The sequence below is a fragment of the Sinohyriopsis cumingii genome, chromosome 11, assembly GCF_028554795.1.
Source record: "Sinohyriopsis cumingii isolate HCF-2022 chromosome 11, ASM2855479v2, whole genome shotgun sequence".
Taxonomy (NCBI): Eukaryota; Metazoa; Mollusca; class Bivalvia; order Unionida; family Unionidae; genus Sinohyriopsis; species Sinohyriopsis cumingii.
In genome coordinates, this window is record NC_142971.1 from 24,376,801 (window position 1) to 24,399,703 (window position 22,903).

Sequence of the window (22,903 nt, forward strand, 5' to 3'; positions counted from 1 at the left end):
GTTGCTATAAAAGACAATAATTTTAGGGTAGCCAAGCCAACAAATTCTGATATATCATAAGAAATACATACAGATATTCAAGACAATGTTTGCTAATGAAGCCATGCTTTTGCTAGGGAAGCCACTCCAGAAACAATTTTGACATAGCTTGTTCTCTGAAACATTCCACAAAGTAATATTTGGCTTGAATGTTTTTGATAACATCCCCTTTAGCCACCAAGCTCGCATATGTAACACATGGCAAACATAAAATAAAAGCATCGTAAATATGATTGTAATATTCAAAATGATTCTGTTACAAAAACAGCTGTTTTGTTACAACATAGTAAATGAAAACATGCTGTTAATATCAATAAATACATAACATTTGGTCATTTCTGTAACTTCCTTACTGACAGAAACTACCAAAGTATTGGTAATCAAAACATACCATGGTACATAAAACTGGAAGAAAATACTGCAGTAAACCAGTATACTGGTAATACCTTTCACCTCCACATACCAGTGTCTGTAAAACAGAACTAAAGTTTTATATTACTATTGTCCCTAGTTTTAAAAGAAGGTGACTATTCAAGAAAAACAAGTGGTAATGCAGGGAAGTAAGCAAGTTCGTTTGGGTAGGTCTGTGGTCATACTTCCATGGAAATACATGTATCCAAAATTAAAAAGGCAATAATGTCGGAAATTCAGGTGAACAAACTCATTTGTTTTTCTGCAACATACCATATCTTCTTGAGATGAAACAATCAGCAACAGATGGCAAAATTTGATGTCTACTGCCTGTTATGGAAAGTCCTGTTGTTATCATTACAACTGTCACTTTTGACATCACTATCAACATGAAAAACAATAAAATGCCCAACCCCACCCACCCCACTCAAACTGACCATATGGATCAGAAGGAGGCATAGGACAAGCATTCCAAAATGAACCTTTTCTTTTGTAAACATATGGTAACCATGATACAAATCATTTGGATTATTTTAGTTTTAATTTGGATAAACTTCAAAAGCCACTGACAACATTCGAAGGTTTTTGTTTGTCAATTAAGTCAACAGATATCTACAACACCTGAATTCCCTAAGTCAATAAGATCATCGCCCAATCAATACATTGCTGAGTACAGGTAATATGTAAACATCTACATGTCTAAAATCAATGCACAAAGCTACAACTCCTTTGTTATTGGCTGCATAAAGTCATCTTCATACCTGGGTCACCTAACAGTTGTTGGAGTCTAAAACACTTTTCACCAATTTCTCAATAACATCCAGTAGTATATGCATTGTAGCACATAAAAAACATTTTAAAAATGTTATTACACAAAAGATATATGGATTGTTGCATTTTGAAAATTTTTATTACAGAAATGAAGTGTGTGTGTTTTTGGATTTGTAACATTATAGCTTTAAATCATTAAATTAAATCGTATCACTACAATGTCTGCAGTGTGGCAGTTTATAGTGATGTCTAGCACTGGACATCATGCTGCACGCATGTAGCATCATGTGCCACCCAGTTGCATTATTATGACGACAGGTCAACCAGTCCTAAGACTAACCTCTTAATGCTGAGTGTAAAGTTAGGCAGCCGATAGTACCATTTTTATATGTCTCTGGTATGACTCAGCCAGGGTTCGAACCTATGACCTTCCATATCTAATGCAGATGCTCTAACCACTTAGGCCACCAGTGCAGAAACATATGTACTTATAAAAAGTTAATAATTCTTTTTTTAGCTATATCTGAGGATATGACTAAGATTATTTTTTTTTGGTAAAAATTCTCTATTTAAAGTTTTGACTAATCTGCAGCATTTTGAATCTTGACCAAATTTAATTTCTGAACTAATAACATGTAATTATTGGAGCAATTTTGTATTGATTTAAATGTAAAATGAAGGAAACAAAAATAAAATTGTGAGTTATATAACCTTGAACTTGATCATGTCCAAGGATATCAAAAACACTTCAATATTCAGTGTGAGTTACTTATCCTTCAACTCCATCATTTCAGGGCATCCGAAACATTTAATATTCCATGATTAACAGATTAACAGACCTGCAATTCATATCAATGTATGCCAGAGTACAAGTTTATCTTTTATTTAATCATAAATATTGTCTCCTTAACACTGAACAGACATAAGTTGCACAGACCTATAGAGAAATTTTTCACTTTGGTGTGAACGCCTGATGCCCAATGGATCAGAGGATTGGTCTGGAAGCAATATCTTTAAATCCAATGGTTAGTGTTCATGAACATACAGCAATGTGTGCCTTAGCCTTACTGAAAAAATGAACTTCAATACACACAAAAAATAACAACCACAGCAAGAACTCATGGTCCTTAAAGAACCCTGAAAATCTTCTCCATTAACAAAAGTACTGTAAGCTTATATAGCCTAAAAGCTTTCCATTTGTACGAGTACATCCTTTTCTATAACTTGCTGTTCCTCACTATAAAGCAGCCCAATATAACATGACCCTCTTTAGAAGATGGGTATGGTCATGGATTCCATTACATTATGTGGTAGTAATGCTATGTATAATGTACCCCAGTAAATGGGGACCTTATGGATAACACTGTAACTTGTATGGTCCCTTTGAATAATGTTATATTGTGGGATAACTATACCATACACTGTAACCCAGGACAAGGTGACCCCACAGTACACCTGCATGCTCCCTTGGATAGCATTATTGTGAGAAATCACTGAACTATGCATAATGTAGCCCAGTGAAAGGAAACCTCGCATATAACTTTTATTTCTCCCTTGAATGAATTATAACAAGGGATGATCACTGTAAGATACATAATGAAATCCAGTAAAAGGTGGCCTCATGCATAACACATTAAACTTGTATTGCTCTCTTGAACAGCATTATAATGAGGGATGGTTACTGTAGGGTGAGGGGTCACTGTATTTTCATGTGCTCTTGTCACATTATTGTAAGTGAATCAACAAGTACTGCAACTTTATATATGTATGCAGTGCTCAAAGAAACTTTTTTTTTTCAGACACAAGCCAAGGGCAAGTGGCTGTATCAAAATTAATTGCCCTGACTCATAATCCACTTGTCCAAAAGGAGCATATTACTTTGCTATTGTTTTAAAACAATGCTGAAACTTCTGTACTTTAAACAAGAGTCCCTTGGTGGGACAAATGCTCTACAAATTCCAGGTATTGAAGACCATTTCCTCCTTTTAACTACTGATCTCATATTCTTGAGTGATAATCCTGTCAAATGGTCATTGAAGAATGTGCTACAAACCACAAAGTAACATCCAAAAGTGAATGTCATTATTTGAAATTGACCATGATTGGGATAAAATGTAAAATTAAACCATGAGAAGATCAGAAAAACTGAGAACTTTTAGAGACTGAAAGGATTAAAGTCAGGAGCAATGCACACTGTCTCAACATCATGAAAATAAAAATCAAAACTCCTCATTTTGTTATCAGCCAAAATTCAATTAAATAAAATACAGAAATACTCACAAATTTCTATCAGAGAGAGAGAGAGAGTCAAGTTTCTGTACAACTTCTGAAAAGTCAAGTCTCTCTTAGGGGCTGGCTATTTAATTTTGTAATGGGTATTGCATTATGACTTTTTTTGTAAAGCTTGAATAAAATCACCATGCAATGAGTTTAAAAGAGACACTTAATATTTCATTTTACATGGAATTTTTTATATTTTATAATAAATTGGGGGAAAATTCTGATTGGAAAGAACATCCTAGCTCCCCCACCCTCACCCAATGCATGCTGTTGATGACAGTGTGCACTGCCATTACTGCTTAAAAACTGAGCACACAGTTCATATTTCAGTGTAAATTCAGTGTTTTCTATTCTTTTATTTTATTATGGTGGCTGTTATTTGGAATATCTCAGAGGATTATTTTTCCTTTGAACCATAGCATAATTGTATGTTCTACAGTGGAAGCCTATGCCTTTCATCAAATTAGTGAGCAATTTTTTTCAGATTACTTTGAATAAGGTAAAAACACAAAGTTCCTATAAGTGTCCATTGTTTACTTTCCAATGATTATGATATCAACTTCTTGGGCTACAATGCTTAGCTGAAGTCTGAATGCATATAAATTTTTCACATCAGCAATAACTGCAGATAGATGTATATTGTATAGAACAGGGGTGCACAGCCTTTTTTGACCAAGGGCCAGATTGCATTTTTCTAAGACCAATTGAAGGCCACATACATGTTTCTTTAATATAATAACTGTTCACAGGCCAGATTTGTGTTGTTTTAATTTGCCCTGAGGGCAGGACAGAACACGTTTGCAGGGCGGATCTGGCCCGGGCCCGCAGGTTGTACACCCCTGGTATAGAAGATAATCAAACTTTTCTAAACACACATACAGGGAATATACAAGCCTCCTCTCAAATGCTTTTATTATTGTCAAAGACATAAGCAACTTGAAGACAACTGATTCTTCAAATGGTATCTGATTTTAAATTACTTGTATATCTTTGTCTTTCCATGGGAAGTCTTCGTGCATTCAAATATCAGTCAGTAATGTAGACCAACACACTCTTTGTCTTTCCATGGCTAGTCTTCGTGCATTCAAATATCAGTCAGTAATGTAGACCAACACACTCTTTGCCTTTCCATGGGAAGTCTTCGTGCATTCAAATATCAGTCAGTAATGTAGACCAACACACTCTTTGTCTTTCCATGGGTAGTCTTCGTGCATTCAAATATCAGTCAGTAATGTAGACCAACACACTCTTTGGTCTTCTGAGTCATGGTGATGATTTATTTACATTTATTCCTCTGCCATGTATCTTGCATGGAGGGGATAAACTGCCCCATTATGTCAGGTGGAAAAGTGGAATATCACAAGAACTGTACTGTAGTGATCAACTGCTGAATCAATGTCCTCCTTACTGACTGGATCAGTGGAGTTGATGTTCATAAGCAACTCAAGTTAACCCTACTTTAAGAAGTTTTTCATTAGACTTTTGATATTGTTCATGAGACTGAACCCTCATTCACATTATGCTGTGGAGGGGCTCAAAACAAGTATGATTTCCAGCAGTTTACATTTTCTGCATGTTCAGGTGTGGAATTCCAAATAACTGTAGCATACACCTTTGTCCATGTTATTTCTGACTGTATGCCATCAATTCTGCCTTCATGTCGATGTAAAGCCTGCATTTCATCATGATCTGTTGGGAAGTGTATTAGGGGACCTTAAAAATCTGTACATGTTGGTTGAAGTTGGAAACAGAAATGAAGCCCAACAACCATTGGTCTTTCTTGCACCAGACAAAACAATTGCTTCCAGTTTTGTAATTAGGTCATGGCATAGTAGAGTAGCTGTACTACAATTACAGAACAGAACAGAAACTTTATTTGATACTGAAATCTCAGGCCACATGCAGGTGGCATATGAGAACAACATTATACTTACATATGTTAGATGTCAAAAAGTGGTTATTAAATTTTTTAGTGTACCTCCAGCTATTTAACAAAATAAATGGGGTGTGCATTACTACTGTATAATGTAAAACATGTAAACAATACATTGTCAAGAACATACATATATATTAACATAACCACTCATATGCAGGCATACATATGTATGTGTACATGCACACATATACATACATAACACATACATGCATATACATTAACATAACCACTCATACGCAGGCATACATATGTATGTGTACATGCACACATATACATACATAACACATACATGCATATACATTAACTACTCATATGCAGGCATACATATGTATGTGTACATGCACACATATACATACATAACACATACATGCATATACATTAACATAACTACTCATATGCAGGCATACATATGTATGTGTACATGCACACATATACATACATAACACAAACATTCATATACATTAACATAACCACTCATACGCAGGCATACATATGTATGTGTACATGCACACATATACATACATAACACATACATGCATATACATTAACATAACCACTCATATGCAGGCATACATATGTATGTGTACATGCACACATATACATATATAACACATACATGCATATACATTAACATAACCACTCATATGCAGGCATACATATGTATGTGTACATGCACACATATACATACATAACACATACATGCATATACATTAACATAACCACTCATACGCAGGCATACATATGTATGTGTACATGCACACATATACATACATACCACATACATGCATATACATTAACATAACCACTCATACGCAGGCATACATATGTGTACATGCACACATATACATACATAACACATACATACATATACATTAACATAACCACTCATATGCAGGCATACATATGTATGTGTACATGCACACATATACATACATAACACATACATGCATATACATTAACATAACTACTCATATGCAGGCATACATATGTATGTGTACATGCACACATATACATACATAACACATACATTCATATACAAGTGCACATCCAGTTGGTAATGCAAATCATATGTTACTGGTACAGTGTGTAGTTAGATAAATTTTTAATTAATTATGTCAACAAATTTTGATACACTTGTTAATACTGAGCAATTTTTGGAGAAAAAGAGTTTACCAAACTTTATTTCATTAAGATTAAAATGGTAAAAATATGGTAAGAATTTATATCTTTCTCTTGAGGAAAAAAAAGACAAGCAAATAGGCATCTCTTTCTTGAGATATCAAATACTTGTCAAAGGTATCTTGTCTGAATATTTGGTAAGTTGTACTTTTTGATGTAGCTTCCTGAATAAATATGTCAGTTAATGAATGTGCAACACTTGCTTGAGGTTAAGTGTTAATGATTGGTAGAGCAGATCAATTCTTCCAACTGAAATCAATATGTTTCTAATATGCATAAACCATTTCTAAATAATGCCTGAGTGGATATCACTAAATATGACTCAACAACTTTACCTACCTAGGGTCAACCATCAGCAACACTCTCTTGATTGATATGGAGCTGGACAGAAGGCTTGGAAAGGCAAACACCATCATGGCTCGATTAACGAAGAGGGTGTGGGAAAACAACGCGCTAACAGAGCACACCAAGGTCCGAGTCTACCAGGCCTGCATTCTCAGCACCCTTCTATATGGAAGTGAGACCTGGAGTACCTACATGAGGCAAGAAGGCCGGCTCAACTCCTTCCATATATGGTGCCTAAAACGCATCCTGAAAATCAGCTGGCAAGACCGTGTTCCACACAGCGAGATCCTGCAGCATGCAAGTACCTCCAGCATGTACTCCCTGCTGAGCAAACACCGCCTTCGATGGCTGGGACATGTCCGACGCATGGAGGATGGAAGGCTGCCAAAGGACATCCTATATGGACAGCTGGCCACTGGCATGAGAAGAGTTGGACGCCCCTCACTCCATTTCAAGGATGTATGTAAGAGGGACATGAAGGCATGCAACGTTTCACCCGATGGCTGGGAAGAGCTGGCCAAGGACCGAGACACCTGGAGACTGACGGTAAACAATGGCATATCAGTCGCTGATGCGAGGAGAGGCCAGTTGGTGGCAGAGAAATGTAAGAGAAAGAAGAATGCGGCAGCAACCACAGTAACGCAGACTTCCCAGTATGTCTGCACCAACTGCAATAGGGACTGTCACTCACATATAGGCCTGCACAGCCACAGCAGATGATGCCAAGAGAGACAGACAACACCCCAAGGGTGCTATTCGCATGGTCTTTCGAGACTGAGTTGCCAATGATGATGATGATGATAACTTTTTGGAAATTTTGGAATATTTGTATTTATTATTGAGATCCAAAATCCAACCATGCAACATTTAATATGATTGTTAATCAATTTCTTAGTAAAGTCTGAGTATAGTAAAGCAACTGGAATATCTTAGGACTTTGGTATTAACATTTTCAATAAGCTGTGTATACATTCAAACCCTCAAACTTAATATCCCTATAGCAAAATTGGTAGAATTGTGTAATTGAACAGTTGTAAATGTAAATCTATTGGCATGTGTCGGTTCTTTATTATTTTATAGAGAAGATGCATGACTTTTATTTACTTGTTAAATATTGTGTTTTATAGCTTTTAAAAATCTCTGATTTTGGATAAAATAATACTTTGGTACATGTATTTAAAATTCCTCATAAATAGAGATATTACTTCTGCTAAAAGTAAATTTGAAATCACTACAAAATTATGCAATCCAAAAATTAATATTTTTGTTTTTGTTAAATTTACATTTAGTTTCCAGATTTTAGTGTACTCAAAGAAAACATTTAGGTTTTCTTAGAAAGAGTCAGCATCATTTCCAAATATTACAGTGTCATCTGCATACAGTAAATTCAAAAATTTCAATTACATTTCAGTGTCAGAACCATCTGTTCCTATCACAATTCTGTACAATCATTTTCTTGTAGAATACACTCCAGACCATTCAGAAACAGTGAAAGTAGAGAGTTTTTCACTCTGCCTAACACCACAAAGACCTTAAAAAAACCCCAGACTGTTGTCCAGTGAACTTCACACAGGATTTTATACTTTTATATAAACTGTGAATAATTCCAAAAACTTTGCCTGTATATTGTTTTTCAATAATTTTCTCCAAAGACCCATCCACCAAACTCCATCAAAAGCTTTGCTAAAAACAATACAGGAGCAAATTGATACAGGAGCAAAATAAATTTTCCTTTTGTCTTTCAAGATGTTTGATAGAACAAGTAAAGAAAATGTATGATCTCTTCCTGTTCAGTGCCCAGAACAAAATCCAGCTTGCTTTTCTGCTAATATGTTCTGACGGTTGAGAACAAGTTCAATCCTTGAGTTCAGTAAACACCCACTCCATATAATAATACAATCAGCAGCAACTATCTCCTTGAGCTAAATGGATTAAAATAAAATGTAATTATCATTGTTCTTTGGGGTGAAAAACATTTTACTGGATGCTTTATAAATCACTAATCCCTTATCTTTGTTTGATTGACAAACAATTGCATCGGTAACACTTGCTATATTTAACTAGTGATGCTTTTCACTGTAGATATGAGCAAGAGAGAGCTCTTTATTATTTATGTAGAACAAGCATTAATTATTGATAACAAGTGGATGCAGAGAACAAAAATAGTTCTGTTTCCCATTCATATATCATGTGCTTTACTTTGAAGTTTGTACACAATTTTATAGCTTTCAAGCATATTAATAAGACAATCTGAATGAACCTACAAATATAACCCCAGTTGGACACTAAATATTAATAATTTGCCACCATCTTTCAAGAGTTTCAAAATGAAAAACCATATTTCGTAAGTGATCAAGGTTTCTTTCAGGGAGGAACCCAATCGAGATTTAGAGGGGTGCCAGGCATTGGGCCATCCTACATTTTTAGTTCTGGTAAGTGCAAATGGGAAAATCAATTTGTTTAGGTAAGAAAAATAAGCAATAAGATTGTTTTATCTGGTTCATCTCAGTAGCTACGATAAAAACTTCAAAAGTTCAAAACACAGCTGCTCAGATTATCCTGAGAGTAAGAAAAACTGAGCACACACAACACCTGCTCTGTAACCTCCAATGGCTGCCCATCTGATCCAGAACCAAATACAAAATCTGTTCACTATGCTAGATTTTGATGAATGGCTCCAGTCCATTATACCTATATGACCTCACCCATGTGTACAACCCATCTAGAAACCTATGCTCCTCTTTTGACACTCATATTCTCATTGTTCCCAATGTTCAAATGAATTCATATAGACAATCTTTTGTGTATCAGGGCCCAGCTACATGGAACGAATTGCCCACTGATCGCAGACACAAGGACAATGTAACATAATTCAGACATGCTCTTAAAACCCATGTCTTCTGACTAAAAGAACTGACTTAAAGACTTATGTCTACTTCCCTAATTATTGTCAGCATATTTTTATTGTGCAATTTCATGGTGTTTGTTTTTGTAATTTTGTCATTATATATGTTTTTATGTAATTTTGTAATTATATATGTTTGTATGTATTACAAAGCATCTAAAGACTAGGTGTTGTACGAAGTCCACATTATTATTATTATTATGACTATGTACAAAAAAGCATATATCCACATGCTTAGCAGCTAAGTTTTCTTGAATCCATAATTACTAATTATTTGAAAGAATAGTCACTCAAACTAACTGACACTCTACTGTTTGAAAAGAATTTCCAGAAATTCAATATAAGAACATTTCTCCTTTTTCACTGTTGAATGCTGAAACCATCTCTGATATTCTTGTGTGATAATATTTCCAAATTTGCCACTGTGACAGCCATATTAGATGTAAAATCAGTACCATTTTCATTTAGGACAATCTAGACCCCATTATAGGGCTTTTGGTGAAAACTCCATGTCAATATGACCTTCTATTCAGGAGGAGTATCAATAACAAGATTTTCAAGATGGCTGCCATCAATGCCATACTGAAAGTTAGCGATGAATAATTTTCATTTAGGACAAACTAACTAAGCATCTGGTGAAAACCCACTATTAATAATGACTTTCCATCTGTGAGAAGTAGCAAACATTTTCAAGATAGCCACTGTTGTGGTCATGCTGGATATCTGATTGGCAAAAGTTTTATATAAGACCAACACCATTAGAAGTCAAGGGCAGACATCTTAAATGCCTGAGTAATACCATTTTCATTTAGGACAAACCAGACATCATAAGTTTTTTAGTGAAATCCCCATGTTAATATGATGAACCATTCTAGAGACAGGTATCTAGGTACCACACAAAATATTGTACTGTAGTATACTGCAGTATTTTTTTAACATATTGCTATATGTACAATGGTACACCTCAATTATGCTAGCTACTAACAATCTGATTTTCCAGGTCAGGGGTTTGTGATTTTTTAAAATACATTTCTGGGTCTCACAAACACATACATATTCATTACAGTATTATTATTTTTTTTAATTATCTTGAGCAAAAAAATGAATAAAATATATGTTGGGAAAAAATAAAATCACAGTCACTACTACACAAAAATTAAATGAGCAATTTATTAGTAAGCAGATGAATTTGCTATGTGTATGTCAACTGTTATATAATTTGCCAGTCTTTAAAAATGTGTGCAGCTAGAAAAAATCAAGGAAGAGATTACACTTTAGTTTTTACATTAATTTATTTAGCTAGCTTATTCCATGTCAAATCAATACATTTTCCAAGATACTGGAAGAAGAAACAAATGACCATATCTCATTCACTTTTCATTTCATTTTTAAGCAACACAGCATACCACATTCACTGTTTTCTTAAACAAACTTCAAAAAATTTTAACTACAGCAGGTTTAGGATTAAAAAATCTTAAGTTCTCAGCCTGGTTTTCCTTGGGTTCCCATTGCATCCCCCCCCCACTGTTGTTCCCTTGTTTTCTCAATATTCTGCCCATGAGAATATCCCATTCCACATTTGATTAAATCCATTAATCTCCCAGTCTCTTTTGCATTCTCAATTCTTTATAAAACTACTAAATTCTCTTGGCCAATCTCATGTGAATCATGCTACTCTGCAGTCTTGCACTTGACTCCCCAAAAATGAATCAAATTTTGCCATTGGAAATGTACACGTGATCACTTGAATCTGTACAACAAAAATATAGCTGCTTTATGACAGTTAAGATGGGAGTTCATATTTCACGGACAAGCAAAATAAGTCCCAAAATCTTGACACTAGTTTTCAAAATGCAGTATATGATAAAATGCAAGTGTTCCAAACACCGTGTAAGGTTTTATAATATGGTGGATTAAATTTGTGCTGAATAATATTTACGAAAAGGTGTAAAATCAAAAGTGAGGAATTAGTCTTTTGATGAAAATGATCATCAGGCATTAACAATTGATATCCAGTGCTTAATCTCATTTTCTGTTAAGATGTAATCTATGTAGCTTCTCCTAACTGCATTACAATCGCTTTCACTTGAACTTTGTTTGACAGCTTTCTCACTTTATGACTGATACTCTCTGTTTAAACAGATCAGATCAAAGAGAGTTTCACAGATATAAAAACTTGCATGCCAAAGACTTGGCTATGGGACTCTTCATGTGTCCAAAAATGAAAAGTAATCAAACTTTTGTGTGAACTTTGGTGATGCAGATAGCCACGTAAGCATAGCAAGTAATAGCAATACAGCATTACAGTACAAAGGAAAATTAAATCTTGCAAAATATATTTGGTCCATGGAAAATGACACATGGCTCTTTTAATAAATACTGAAGGGCAATGTGCACTGTATTACTAAATCGTTGATCTTATCTCAGTCACAACTTAATGATTTCATTCACATTCCAGCAATGGCATATTTTCCTCTTTCTGAAAGTGATGTTAACACTCCCTATGCTTCTGATAGCACATCCCAAGTAATAATACTCTATCAAGAGGGTATAAAATTTCAGACAAATACAGATCATAGATTCAGCTATTCACATCTCTTTTGCCATTTTCTGCAGTTTTAGGTCTTTTTTTGCCTCACTAGAACTTCTGTCTTCCTTTTCAAATTTAGTTTATGTTACCTACGTTATGCTTTTATTATCCCTTTTTGCAATAATTTGTTTCTTCTGCTTCATATGATCTCTTTTTGCCTTTGTGCTTCTCAATATGTCAATTTTTGTTTGCCCATATTTATCTCATTTTGCTTGGTTTACTGCTATATTTGATTCAGTTTGACCTCTTTCACTGCCATTTAGTGATAAAAAATATCCAATAGCCTGATGTCCAGAGCCTCTTGAATTTCAGATCTGGCCCCTCCTGTATTCTAGATGCTAGATGTGTGCAGGTGAACAAAAGTTATTTCCCATCATTGCATTGAATAAGAATGCTTAAGCCATCTGCATTAAATATTACTGACAAGTTTGTGAACAGCGGCAATGTTTCTTTGAAGTTGGATTTTACCCCATATATATGTAAAATGGAAAGCATGATTATTTCAGTTGTAACAACAGTGTTGACTGGGAGCCATGGTAGCTCATTTGGTATCGAGTCAGACTCTTAAACCATGGGCTGTTGGTTTGATGCCTGCCCAGACCAGCCTGGATTGGCTGAATCTGTGTGTTCTTAAGAAAGGCACTTAGCTTTCATTTCATCTTATTCCATAATATAACCAATCTGTTAAATGTGCTGTTGAATCAACCAATCACGTTGACAATGGGTGGCCATTTAAGAAACTCAAGAATACCAGAATGTCAATCCCAATGCAGATATTCAAAAATTATCATGCAAAGGCCTGGTGGAATTTCGGTTGCCATGCAGATGACATGATCCCAACCCAAACTATGTAAAGGTATAAGCATGCATACACTGATAGGTCCAATAGGATATCTGCGTTCACAGGATCAATATAATTACTATCTTAAATAAATGTCACATATATTAACTAATTTAGACAATCAATATAATGTTCATTTGTGGTTCTTGGCGGGCATTTCAAAACACCAGACATAAAGGGGTAGAGCAGCTGAAAAGGGGCCTGTCCGATATGAAACCGGACGAATGATTATCCTCTTTCATTGCAATTTCCAACCTCGAAAATAGGTTGCAGTACTTCTTCCGGTCAGTCGAATAGCCACCTAGGCAGAATCTGTCTGCTTGGTGGTGAGCAATAACGCATAACATGTTCAGCAATGTATATAACACAGAAAATAGCATGTGTAAATGATGCTTGACTTTATAGCTAAAATTATAGTTAATTTCTTTTTAAACCCCGAGCTCCGAAAACTTGAAAATCGATTGAAGAAAATGCATTTGAATCATTTATTTACCATGAATATTGCTTTGGAGTTTCCTCACGAAGCTCATGGTGGGTTCTAAACCATCCCAATTTTGTAAATAGACAACCCATTTTGCAGACAATTTCAAACACAAGAAGGAGGACCCCACAAAATTTGAGGGGAAACTTCTTTCAGCAAGGAAAGCGTCACTGTTGCTGGAAAACGTTATGGTGCAGCACATACGGAATAGTTTATATTTGATTGGCTAATATTTTGATCTCAGGGTTTACTCTAAACAGCGGACGTGAGGTTGAAAGGGGGCATATGCGGACTGGGCTAAAAGTTGTGCTCGAAGATCACAGTGTATATGTAACTACTGATGCTTACAACTACTTTGAGCACAATCAACTTTGCAAGATTACTGGCAGCTGACTGTGTTGCCTAAAAATGTTTACTTAGACTCAGAACAATTTACAATCCTATCTATCAGAAAATATTATCTTTATCTGCCACTAATTTTAGTAATAATTCCATCACAAAAAACCACACATCACCAAAAAATGATGGTATTTAATCGGTGTTATATGCACTCGTGTGTAGCAGACACACTCGCATGATGACCTAGTAATTAATTCTGATCTACACAGCCATTTTGGATTCCAATGAAAGAAATCAAGGTATATAGGATTAATTATAGAGAATTATAAATATACACCAGATAGAAGGAAAGTGCTATCCCTGGATTCTGTAGGAGAATGCACATTTAGTTGTGATGGAATATGAGCTGGTTTCTGCAGGCAAGATGATGGGTTCCATGTACCTGTGGACCTGGGTTTCGAAACTCCGTTTAGTAAGAATTAAATATTCCCTAACCTGTATGATAGTATTATTTGTATTAAATAATAATTCTGCCTACTACACATATTAGCAAGCATTCTCTTATAGAATCAAGGGATAGCACTTTCCATTTTGTCTGGTGTATATTTATAATTCTCTCTCTCTCTGTGTATGTATATATATATATATATATATATATATATATATATATATATATATATATATATATATATATATATATATATATATATATATATAGTAAAAAGTTTCATTTGCGTTGCAAGAGTGTTTTTCTGTACTATACTTGCAATTAATAATACTGTATTTAAAATGTAAGTCATTTTAGATGAAATATAAGAACAATCATTATTTTAAGAAGAAAATGAATTATTTCATAAGGAAAAAAAATAGGGGAGGGAAGTTATACTGTTTTTATATTTACGTTTTCATTTTTTTAAATAAAATGATTTAAACAATTTTTATTAAAACCAAAAATTTAAACTGGGGTGTCATTAAAAAATACATGGAATATGAGATTTTGTTTTTCCTATGAGTTAGTTTAATTTCTGTAATAAGTTAAGAATTTTACATATAATTTAATTATAATATCCAAGCAATCTAAAATTTACAATATGATTTAATTATAAAATCTGAGTATTCTCAAAATACATAATGACTTAATGATAAAATTTTTTATGTAGCTTAATGATAAAATATGAGGGTATCTGAAATTAATATTATAATATAACATAAGGATAACATCTGAGAATATTCAAATATTTATAAAATGATTTGATCATAAGGTCTCAGTGGACAGGGTTTTGTTTTGGTGAATTTTCATCGAAGTAAGACAGATTCCAGATAAATCTTACATTTTCAACATTACAAACACATAAAAAACTAATTAGTGATTTTTGTGGAAAGCATGCTTGTAAAATTTTAAATCAATTCCTTGTACAACTGACAGCTTTTATGCTGAACAAACACTACTCACAACTATTTATTCTTGAATGTTTCTTGTGACAAGGCAGCTTAAACAGTTAGTATGGGCAGCTTAAACAGTTAGTATGGGGTTCATACATGTTTAAATTTACTGATATTAGATACATGCTTCTAATCACCCCTTTACCATCTCAATTCTGAGATACTTACTGTTGCAGCAGATATAAATACACAAAACAAATCAGCTGTTCAATTGCAGCCCTCAAATGCTAATCTAACTGTGACAGCCATTTCCCAAACAAGACAACACAAGTCTGTCTCAAAGTAAATGTAAACCAATTTGCAGATTTAGCTTCTGTGTGAATTTATAAACAGGAGGCTTGTGCTTTTCATGCTTGTGCCCTCTATCTTAAAAATGAATATGGCAAAATACAAATCTATCCAGTTATAATTAAAATATCACAATGATAAGTCTAAGAAGATCAATATATATATATATATATATATATATATATATATATATATATATATATATATATATATATATATATATATATATATATATGACATGGGAACCAGTCTAGAAATAGGGGAATATAAAATAGAGTATATATGGGGAAATAGAGCTAATATGGGTTTGGAGGTTGATAATGAAAAGTACAATTTTAGTAAAAGATATATTGAGAACTTATCCAATTAGCAACTGAAAAAGTAGACTGTTTTAATGTGGTTTTTTCAACACGGTAACTTGCAACTAGGTTGGGTCTATACTGAAATATATATATGAATATGTAGTAATTTAAAGTTATTTAATGTTTATTTTATGTGTTTTCAAGGGTTTACTATGCAAGGTAAATTAGTACCACAAGTACTTAATAATGCCTGAGGACCTGTATATCATCTTTTTATATGTATGTCTCCCGTACACATTTTACACCAATCTCATCCTGCCTTTTATATGTATGTCTCCCGTACACATTTTACACCAATCTCATCCTGCCTTTTATATGTATGTCTCCCGTACACATTTTACACCAATCTCATCCTGCCTTTTATATGTATGTCTCCCATACACATTTTACACCAATCTCATCCTGCCTTTTTATATGTATGTCTCCCGTACACATTTTACACCAATCTCATCCTGCCTTTTATATGTATGTCTCCCATACACATTTTACACCAATCTCATCCTGCCTTTTATATGTATGTCTCCCGTACACATTTTACACCAATCTCATCCTGCCTTTTATATGTATGTCTCCCGTACACATTTTACACCAATCTCATCCTGCCTTTTATATGTATGTCTCCCGTACACATTTTACACCAATCTCATCCTGCCTTTTATATGTATGTCTCCCGTACACATTTTACACCAATCTCATCCTGCCTTTTATATGTATGTCTCCCGTACACATTTTACACCAATCTCATCCTGCCTTTTATGTACATATCCAGTACACATTTTACACCAATCTCATCCTGCCTTTTATGTACATATCCAGTACACATTTTACACCAATCTCATCATGCCTTTTATGTACATATCCAGTACACATTTTACACCAATCTCATCCTGCCTTTTATGTACATATCCAGTACACATTTTACACCAATCTCATCCTGCCTTTTATGTACATATCCAGTACACATTTTACACCAATCTCATCCTGCCTTTTATGTACATATCCAGTACACATTTTACACTAATTTCAGCCTGCCTTTAGCTTCAGTGAGTTCAGTAATGTGCAATTTTATGTGTAATCATTTTAAATTTAAGCTTGCAAGTTGTTTACCTGTTTTAAGTTTGTTCCTTGCTGTTTTCCTTCTATTTGTAATATATACTGCATTGACTAACTTATAATCAATGTATATTGAATTGTATTGTATGCTAGGCTGTGAATTACTGGATTTTCTGAGAGAAATAATCTTGATATTTCACTGAGTGAAATAATATCAATAAATCCCCTGGTTCAAATCCAAAAATGAACAAATCCATATTTACTTTCCTTCATTTTTTTGAGCTGTCTTACCATGAATAGGAAAGGTGAATTGTGAAACTATTTATATTTTCAGAGCAAATGTACAGCAGAATATAAACAGCAAATTACTGACATTATCACACTGGATAAAGTAAGAAATCTGCTACTTTGTGGATATGTTTCATCATTTTTCACCCACAAGACGTTATATATTTATTATTTACTGAGAGGTAGCAAATATCCTCTGCATTTAATTTTTTTTATTACCAACTTCTTTATGTCCATATTTTCTTTGTACACAAATGTAGACTACAAATTTTAGTCCTTTTTTCTATCTAATGTTTAACAACTGGATGTTACATTAGTACTAAATGTTCCATAAAAACTCTAATTATCCCTTTAAAGAATTTCGAAGTAACTTGATGAATATCTAACATACCTTTTTTTACAGTGACACAAATGAATAATCAGTATCAAGTACACTTTAGTTGGTGTCCAATGCCTGCCAGAAGTTCTTTATATTAATAAAGATATATTGAAGAACTATATTTCTCTTCCCAAAATAAAAATAAAATAAAATTTAATTTAAAAAAGAAATAAAAAATGGAAAGAGTATAAAGGGAGAAAATAATATATGTATCTTTAAAAATAAAAAATATATTGCGCCCGATGTGGGGCTCGAACCCACGACCCCGGGATTAAGAGTCCCGTGCTCTACCGACTGAGCTAACCGGGCAGTTATATAGGGTTGTTGTAAATAAGGTTAATATACAAAATCAATAAAAGCCGAAGAAGAGGAATATGTATATCTATTAAATGGATATATTTCATCAGCTTTGTTTGAGTCCTTGATGTTTTCGTGAAGTCTCTTGATTGTACTCAAAAGCTTCTTCCCACCTTTCTCTTCCATGTTCAATATCATCTTGGTCGTTGATCTAATTTTGTTATGCAACTTATGCCTTGATGGTGTTGTCGGGTTCATGAGGAGGTTCGTTCAACGTATTGTTTTATTTAACAAGCAAATACAACATTTTATAATTTCATACAGTTTCAAAATCTTCTATTTCATAATTATTACAATAAGTAACGTTACCACAAAAGTCAGTAACAAATACAACATGCAAACAATGCACTATTTTCGGAATATCTTGCTGGTTTTGGGTCAACCGAGTTGGGTTCTGTAGCTCACATCCGCGATAAGAAGCAAAATATCTCAAGGGGGTGGGGTAATTTATTCCTACATGTAAGACATAGCACATTTTGATTTTGTTGAGGTGCTATCCCACAACATAAATATCAGCGTCGGGTCTTACAGGTAGGACTAGGGTAATTATGATATGAGGTTAAGTGCTTGACAACTGGAATATTTTGATAAGCGGCGAGAAAGCAAGCGAACAGCAATAGAAAAGGTACTTTTAGAATTGGGTTGGTCATTAAGTGAAATTCGAATACATTGCATTTAGCATTATAACATAAAGTAGCCATACAGTAGAGAATGTAACTTCGCTTTCATTTTCCGTATAACTACATGTTTTCCGTGAACATGAGTAACGAAAAGTCTTACCAACGGTTACAGGGCTACAGTGTTGACCCTGATATTATAGGAATGGGCATCGTCTTGCCGGCAGCATAAGCGGTACTGTATCGTGTTTAGATGCCAACTATACATATATTGTGTTTTTTTTTTTTTTATTTTTGACGTAGCTTTAACAATATTTAATTCATATCGCTACGATATCTGACATGTAGCATCACGTCCCACTCACAGGGGCTTGTATCGTTGGTTACAATTCACCGGTTATACATGTACTATATAAGAACTATAAGGGAGGACACTTCTCTCCTTTATCGCACGTCCTATTTAAGAATAAACGCTGATATTTCAAGCTACATTTCGCGTAGCGTACTAAATTTGGTACCGATGTTTAGCTCAGGCATTCGACTTTGTACGCAAATCCAAAATTTGGCTTACCATCATATCGTTAAGGAATGCCATACCGTTTTCCCACGCTATCACTTAACATAGCCATGATCGCGCCCGCTTAGTATGCAAGTGAAATGCCACTAAATGGAATAGTCCTCTCAGTGGTTAGACGGCCAGCATTTATTTAAAACTTATTTTGAGATGGCCAATGAGAAGGCAGAATTCCGTTCAGGACATTGTTCTTGCATATAATAAGTGGGCACAATCATGGCCATATAAAGCAGTAGCTAGGGAAAATGGTCCCACTTGTCTTAGTCCCACCCAATCATATTATCCTGACATCAGGCTGACCAGTCCTAACACTAACCTCTTAATGCTGAGCGCCTGGCAAAGCAGCTGTTTGTACCAATTTTATAAGTCTTTGATATGACTTCTCTGGGGTTTGAATTCGCGACTTCCGCATCCAAAGCAGACACTCTAACCACTATGCCACTGGAGCAGTCTTTTGAGGAATGTATCATAAGACCTGCCATTGCTCTTCTAGCCCATTATGGGAATTGTAATGCTTGTGTTATAATAATGCATGAAACTATTCAAATCGCCATAGAAAGTGTTCAACAGTAGCTGCTTAATTTATTCAGTGCTTAAAAATGTTTATAAACTCTCTGAATTTTTTTCCTGCTACTGTTTTTTCCAAACGTGTAAAAATATTATTTCTGGAAGTAAAGTTCATGGTTTGTGCCCCTAAAATGCCACTTGACTTGAGATTGGTACGTGACAATTATGCCAAGATGTATAAGTCAGTTGTTTAAGATGTAATTATTAATATATTTCATTTCTTTATAACTCATATTAACTGCAGTATAACACCCTTAAATAATTATGAGAAAAATTTCAAAGGAAACAATATGATGCATTTTTAAAATGTTTTCTGTCAAGCTTTCAGTAAAATTATAATATTTAAAAATTTAGTGAATTTTAAGTTTTTCCCATGCTGTTCCATAATAAAGAATTTTTCCCTGTAGATACAAATATTTAAGTGAAATTTTTTATTCTTTATAGTTTTTCATTCAATTCATTTTTCCAAACATATTAAAAGAAGTGTGTGTTATAGTAACCTTGTCCTAGAGTGTAATACGCCTCACAGTATTTGTGTTTTGGGGTCACCATCTTGCTGTCTAATAATGGTGCTGTGAGGCATGTTCCAAGGTTGACTAACATCTGAAAAGAAGTAAAATTTTTAGGAATATCTCACACACTTGGCAACCCATCTCATCACTTGTCTTCAAATTAAAGTCATATTGCTTTAATTGGACTTTACTTACTCTGATGTCCTTTCTACATAATAAAATCAAATTCTCACACAAACAAATGGACATGTTTTCAAGTTCATTTGACCTGCATTAAAGATGTTGGGAGTGAAATTGGTTGCAAGATGGTTGAAAGGTTAAATACTTTCTTGAATATTAGTATATTTCTATTCTTTTCATTTATTATGTATATTTAATTATTAGTTTGTTTTTAAATTCTATTACATGCTATTGTAATGTTGTCTAGTTTTGGCTGGCTGATTTTTTTATTTTTGACATAAACAACTAATAATAGAAACACTATGTAGTTTCTGACTTTGATTCAGAATCAATGATAGTTTTTGGTAAACAACTTTTGTTAAAAAAAATTTAATATTCTTTCTCAGAGTGAGAATTATTAAATTAAGTCATAGCCATACCTGGAGTACGTGATATTGATCTTGTGTTTATTGTTACAAACTTGTAGATTTTCTGGAAGGTTGACCCACATCCAGGAATCTGTTTTGCATCTTAGACTTATGACTGATGTATTGAGAAAGAATAGTCAGTTGTGCCTTAACATTTGAGACGTCAAGGTGTTTATGATGTGTCCAGTTTGGGCTAATTATTTTATTTTCTTCAAAGTATTGTATTTCTAGTGATTATTTTCCCTGGAAATACTAGTGTTCTAAATTAATTCTTGGACAAAGACATTTATCAAAATTAATGCAGAACAAAAAAAAAAGACATTTATCAAAATTAATGCAGAATTAAAAAACTGGAATAATATTTTCTGTGATTCAACAAAGAGACTGTTGACACTGCAGCACTTCGCAGGTTACAACCAACGTCATTATCTTCCATTTTGGATTTCATCGGGATTCAAACTCAGTTTCATTCAGGACTTTTTGTTACTTGGACTTCTATTTTTTAATTCTTGGATTATTTTTGGATTTGATTCGTAAAACCATAAGTTCTTGATTCCCATTTTTCACTTGATATTCTAGGGAAATACATTTTTTTTTACAATTTTGACAAAGCTTGTTGTCTTCACTTTTTCCTGTTACTTTTTGAAAGATCCTAAAATCTTAAACATTAAAGAAATGTACTTACCAGTAATCTGATTTCAGCATTCACAGCTTCCTTTGCTCTCCAGCCAACTAAAGCAATATGATTTTAAATAGAAAAGTATGACATAAACTGCCAAGTGTGTGAGATATTCCTGAGAATTTGACTTCTTGTTATGCTTTTAGTTGACCCCAGAACATGCTACATAGTGCCTAAATTTGGGCAGTAAGATGGCAACCTTAAAAACACAAATATCAGGAGGCATTTTACATTGTAGGACTTTTTGATTTGTCTTTGCTGTCCAAAGATCTCTGTTATGTGTTTTCTGCTAATAAAAATGTAACAAAACCAGTATGTGAACAGCGGCCATGACCTGAACAGCTAACACTCACTCCAGGGCCACAGTGGTTTTCCTTTAATTTCCATACTGTTTACAGTATCCACTCTGAACATTTTAGCTTTAATACAAACTGAATCCAAAGAGAAATTACTAATGAACACCATAGTATTTATAGGATGCATTTACAATCAAGTACATTAGATAGTGTGACATGTATTGTAATTCTTTCTAAAGTTTATTCAACAAGAATAGCATTGCATCATGTATTAAAATGGTTTTAAAAAAAGTTGTTTGAGTTTTTCTTAGAAAAATAGCTTTTTCCTTTGATTTTAAAAATGACCTTATTTATCAGAGTACAAGAATATTTTTAAATGTACTGAGTTGTGTATATTATGTTGACTGTTGTACTCTGTAAGTGGCCATTCATATCTTAAACAAAGTAATTTCATTGAAAAACTAACATTCTCATCACTTTTTTGTGAATCTATCATGAGACACTAGCAGAGAATTGACATTCTGACTTTGAAGTCAGACACTATTCCTCTTACTGTGGCCTCCTGACTCAAGTTCATAGTGGTTAGTCTGAGTCTGGACAGTTCCTATATGCCCCACCCCCAGTAGCTTCCTGGATCATATCCACAATAGTTAGATCTGGATAGTTCCTATATGCCTCTCACTGTAACTTCATGACTCAAGTTCATAGTGGTCAGTCTGAACAGCTCCTATATGCCTCCCACTAGCTTCGTGGCTCAAGTCCACAGTGGTCAGTCTAGATGGAT

The 22,903-nt window shown here is 34.0% G+C and overlaps 2 protein-coding genes and 1 non-coding gene across 6 annotated transcripts in view; 1 reads left to right on the top strand and 2 right to left on the bottom strand.

The window, feature by feature from the left end:
* The window catches only part of LOC149787792 (protein XRP2-like), a 60,466-nt gene extending 46,509 nt beyond the window's left edge, over positions 1–13,957 (bottom strand). The window contains exon 1 of the mRNA XM_089973995.1: positions 13,791–13,957. Within this exon, the coding sequence (XP_089830121.1) occupies positions 13,791–13,870 (80 nt within the window). The 5' untranslated portion in view covers positions 13,871–13,957. The remainder of the gene's footprint in view (positions 1–13,790) is intronic.
* A 4,209-nt stretch (positions 13,958–18,166) lies between these two features.
* On the bottom strand, positions 18,167–18,239 carry Trnak-cuu (transfer RNA lysine (anticodon CUU)). The gene has a single exon. It is a non-coding gene; the product is annotated as a tRNA-Lys (tRNA).
* Positions 18,240–18,343: 104 nt separating this feature from the next.
* Positions 18,344–22,903, top strand: part of LOC149787794 (uncharacterized) — a 49,460-nt gene continuing 44,900 nt past the window's right edge. For 2 of the 4 annotated variants that reach the window (XM_089973996.1, XM_089973999.1), the window contains exon 1: positions 18,681–18,912. The gene's annotated coding sequence lies outside the window, so the exon portion shown is untranslated. Of the gene's footprint in view, positions 18,492–18,680; positions 18,913–22,903 lie in introns of those variants that run through there. The other 2 variants (XM_089973997.1, XM_089973998.1) reach the window with 2 other exon arrangements.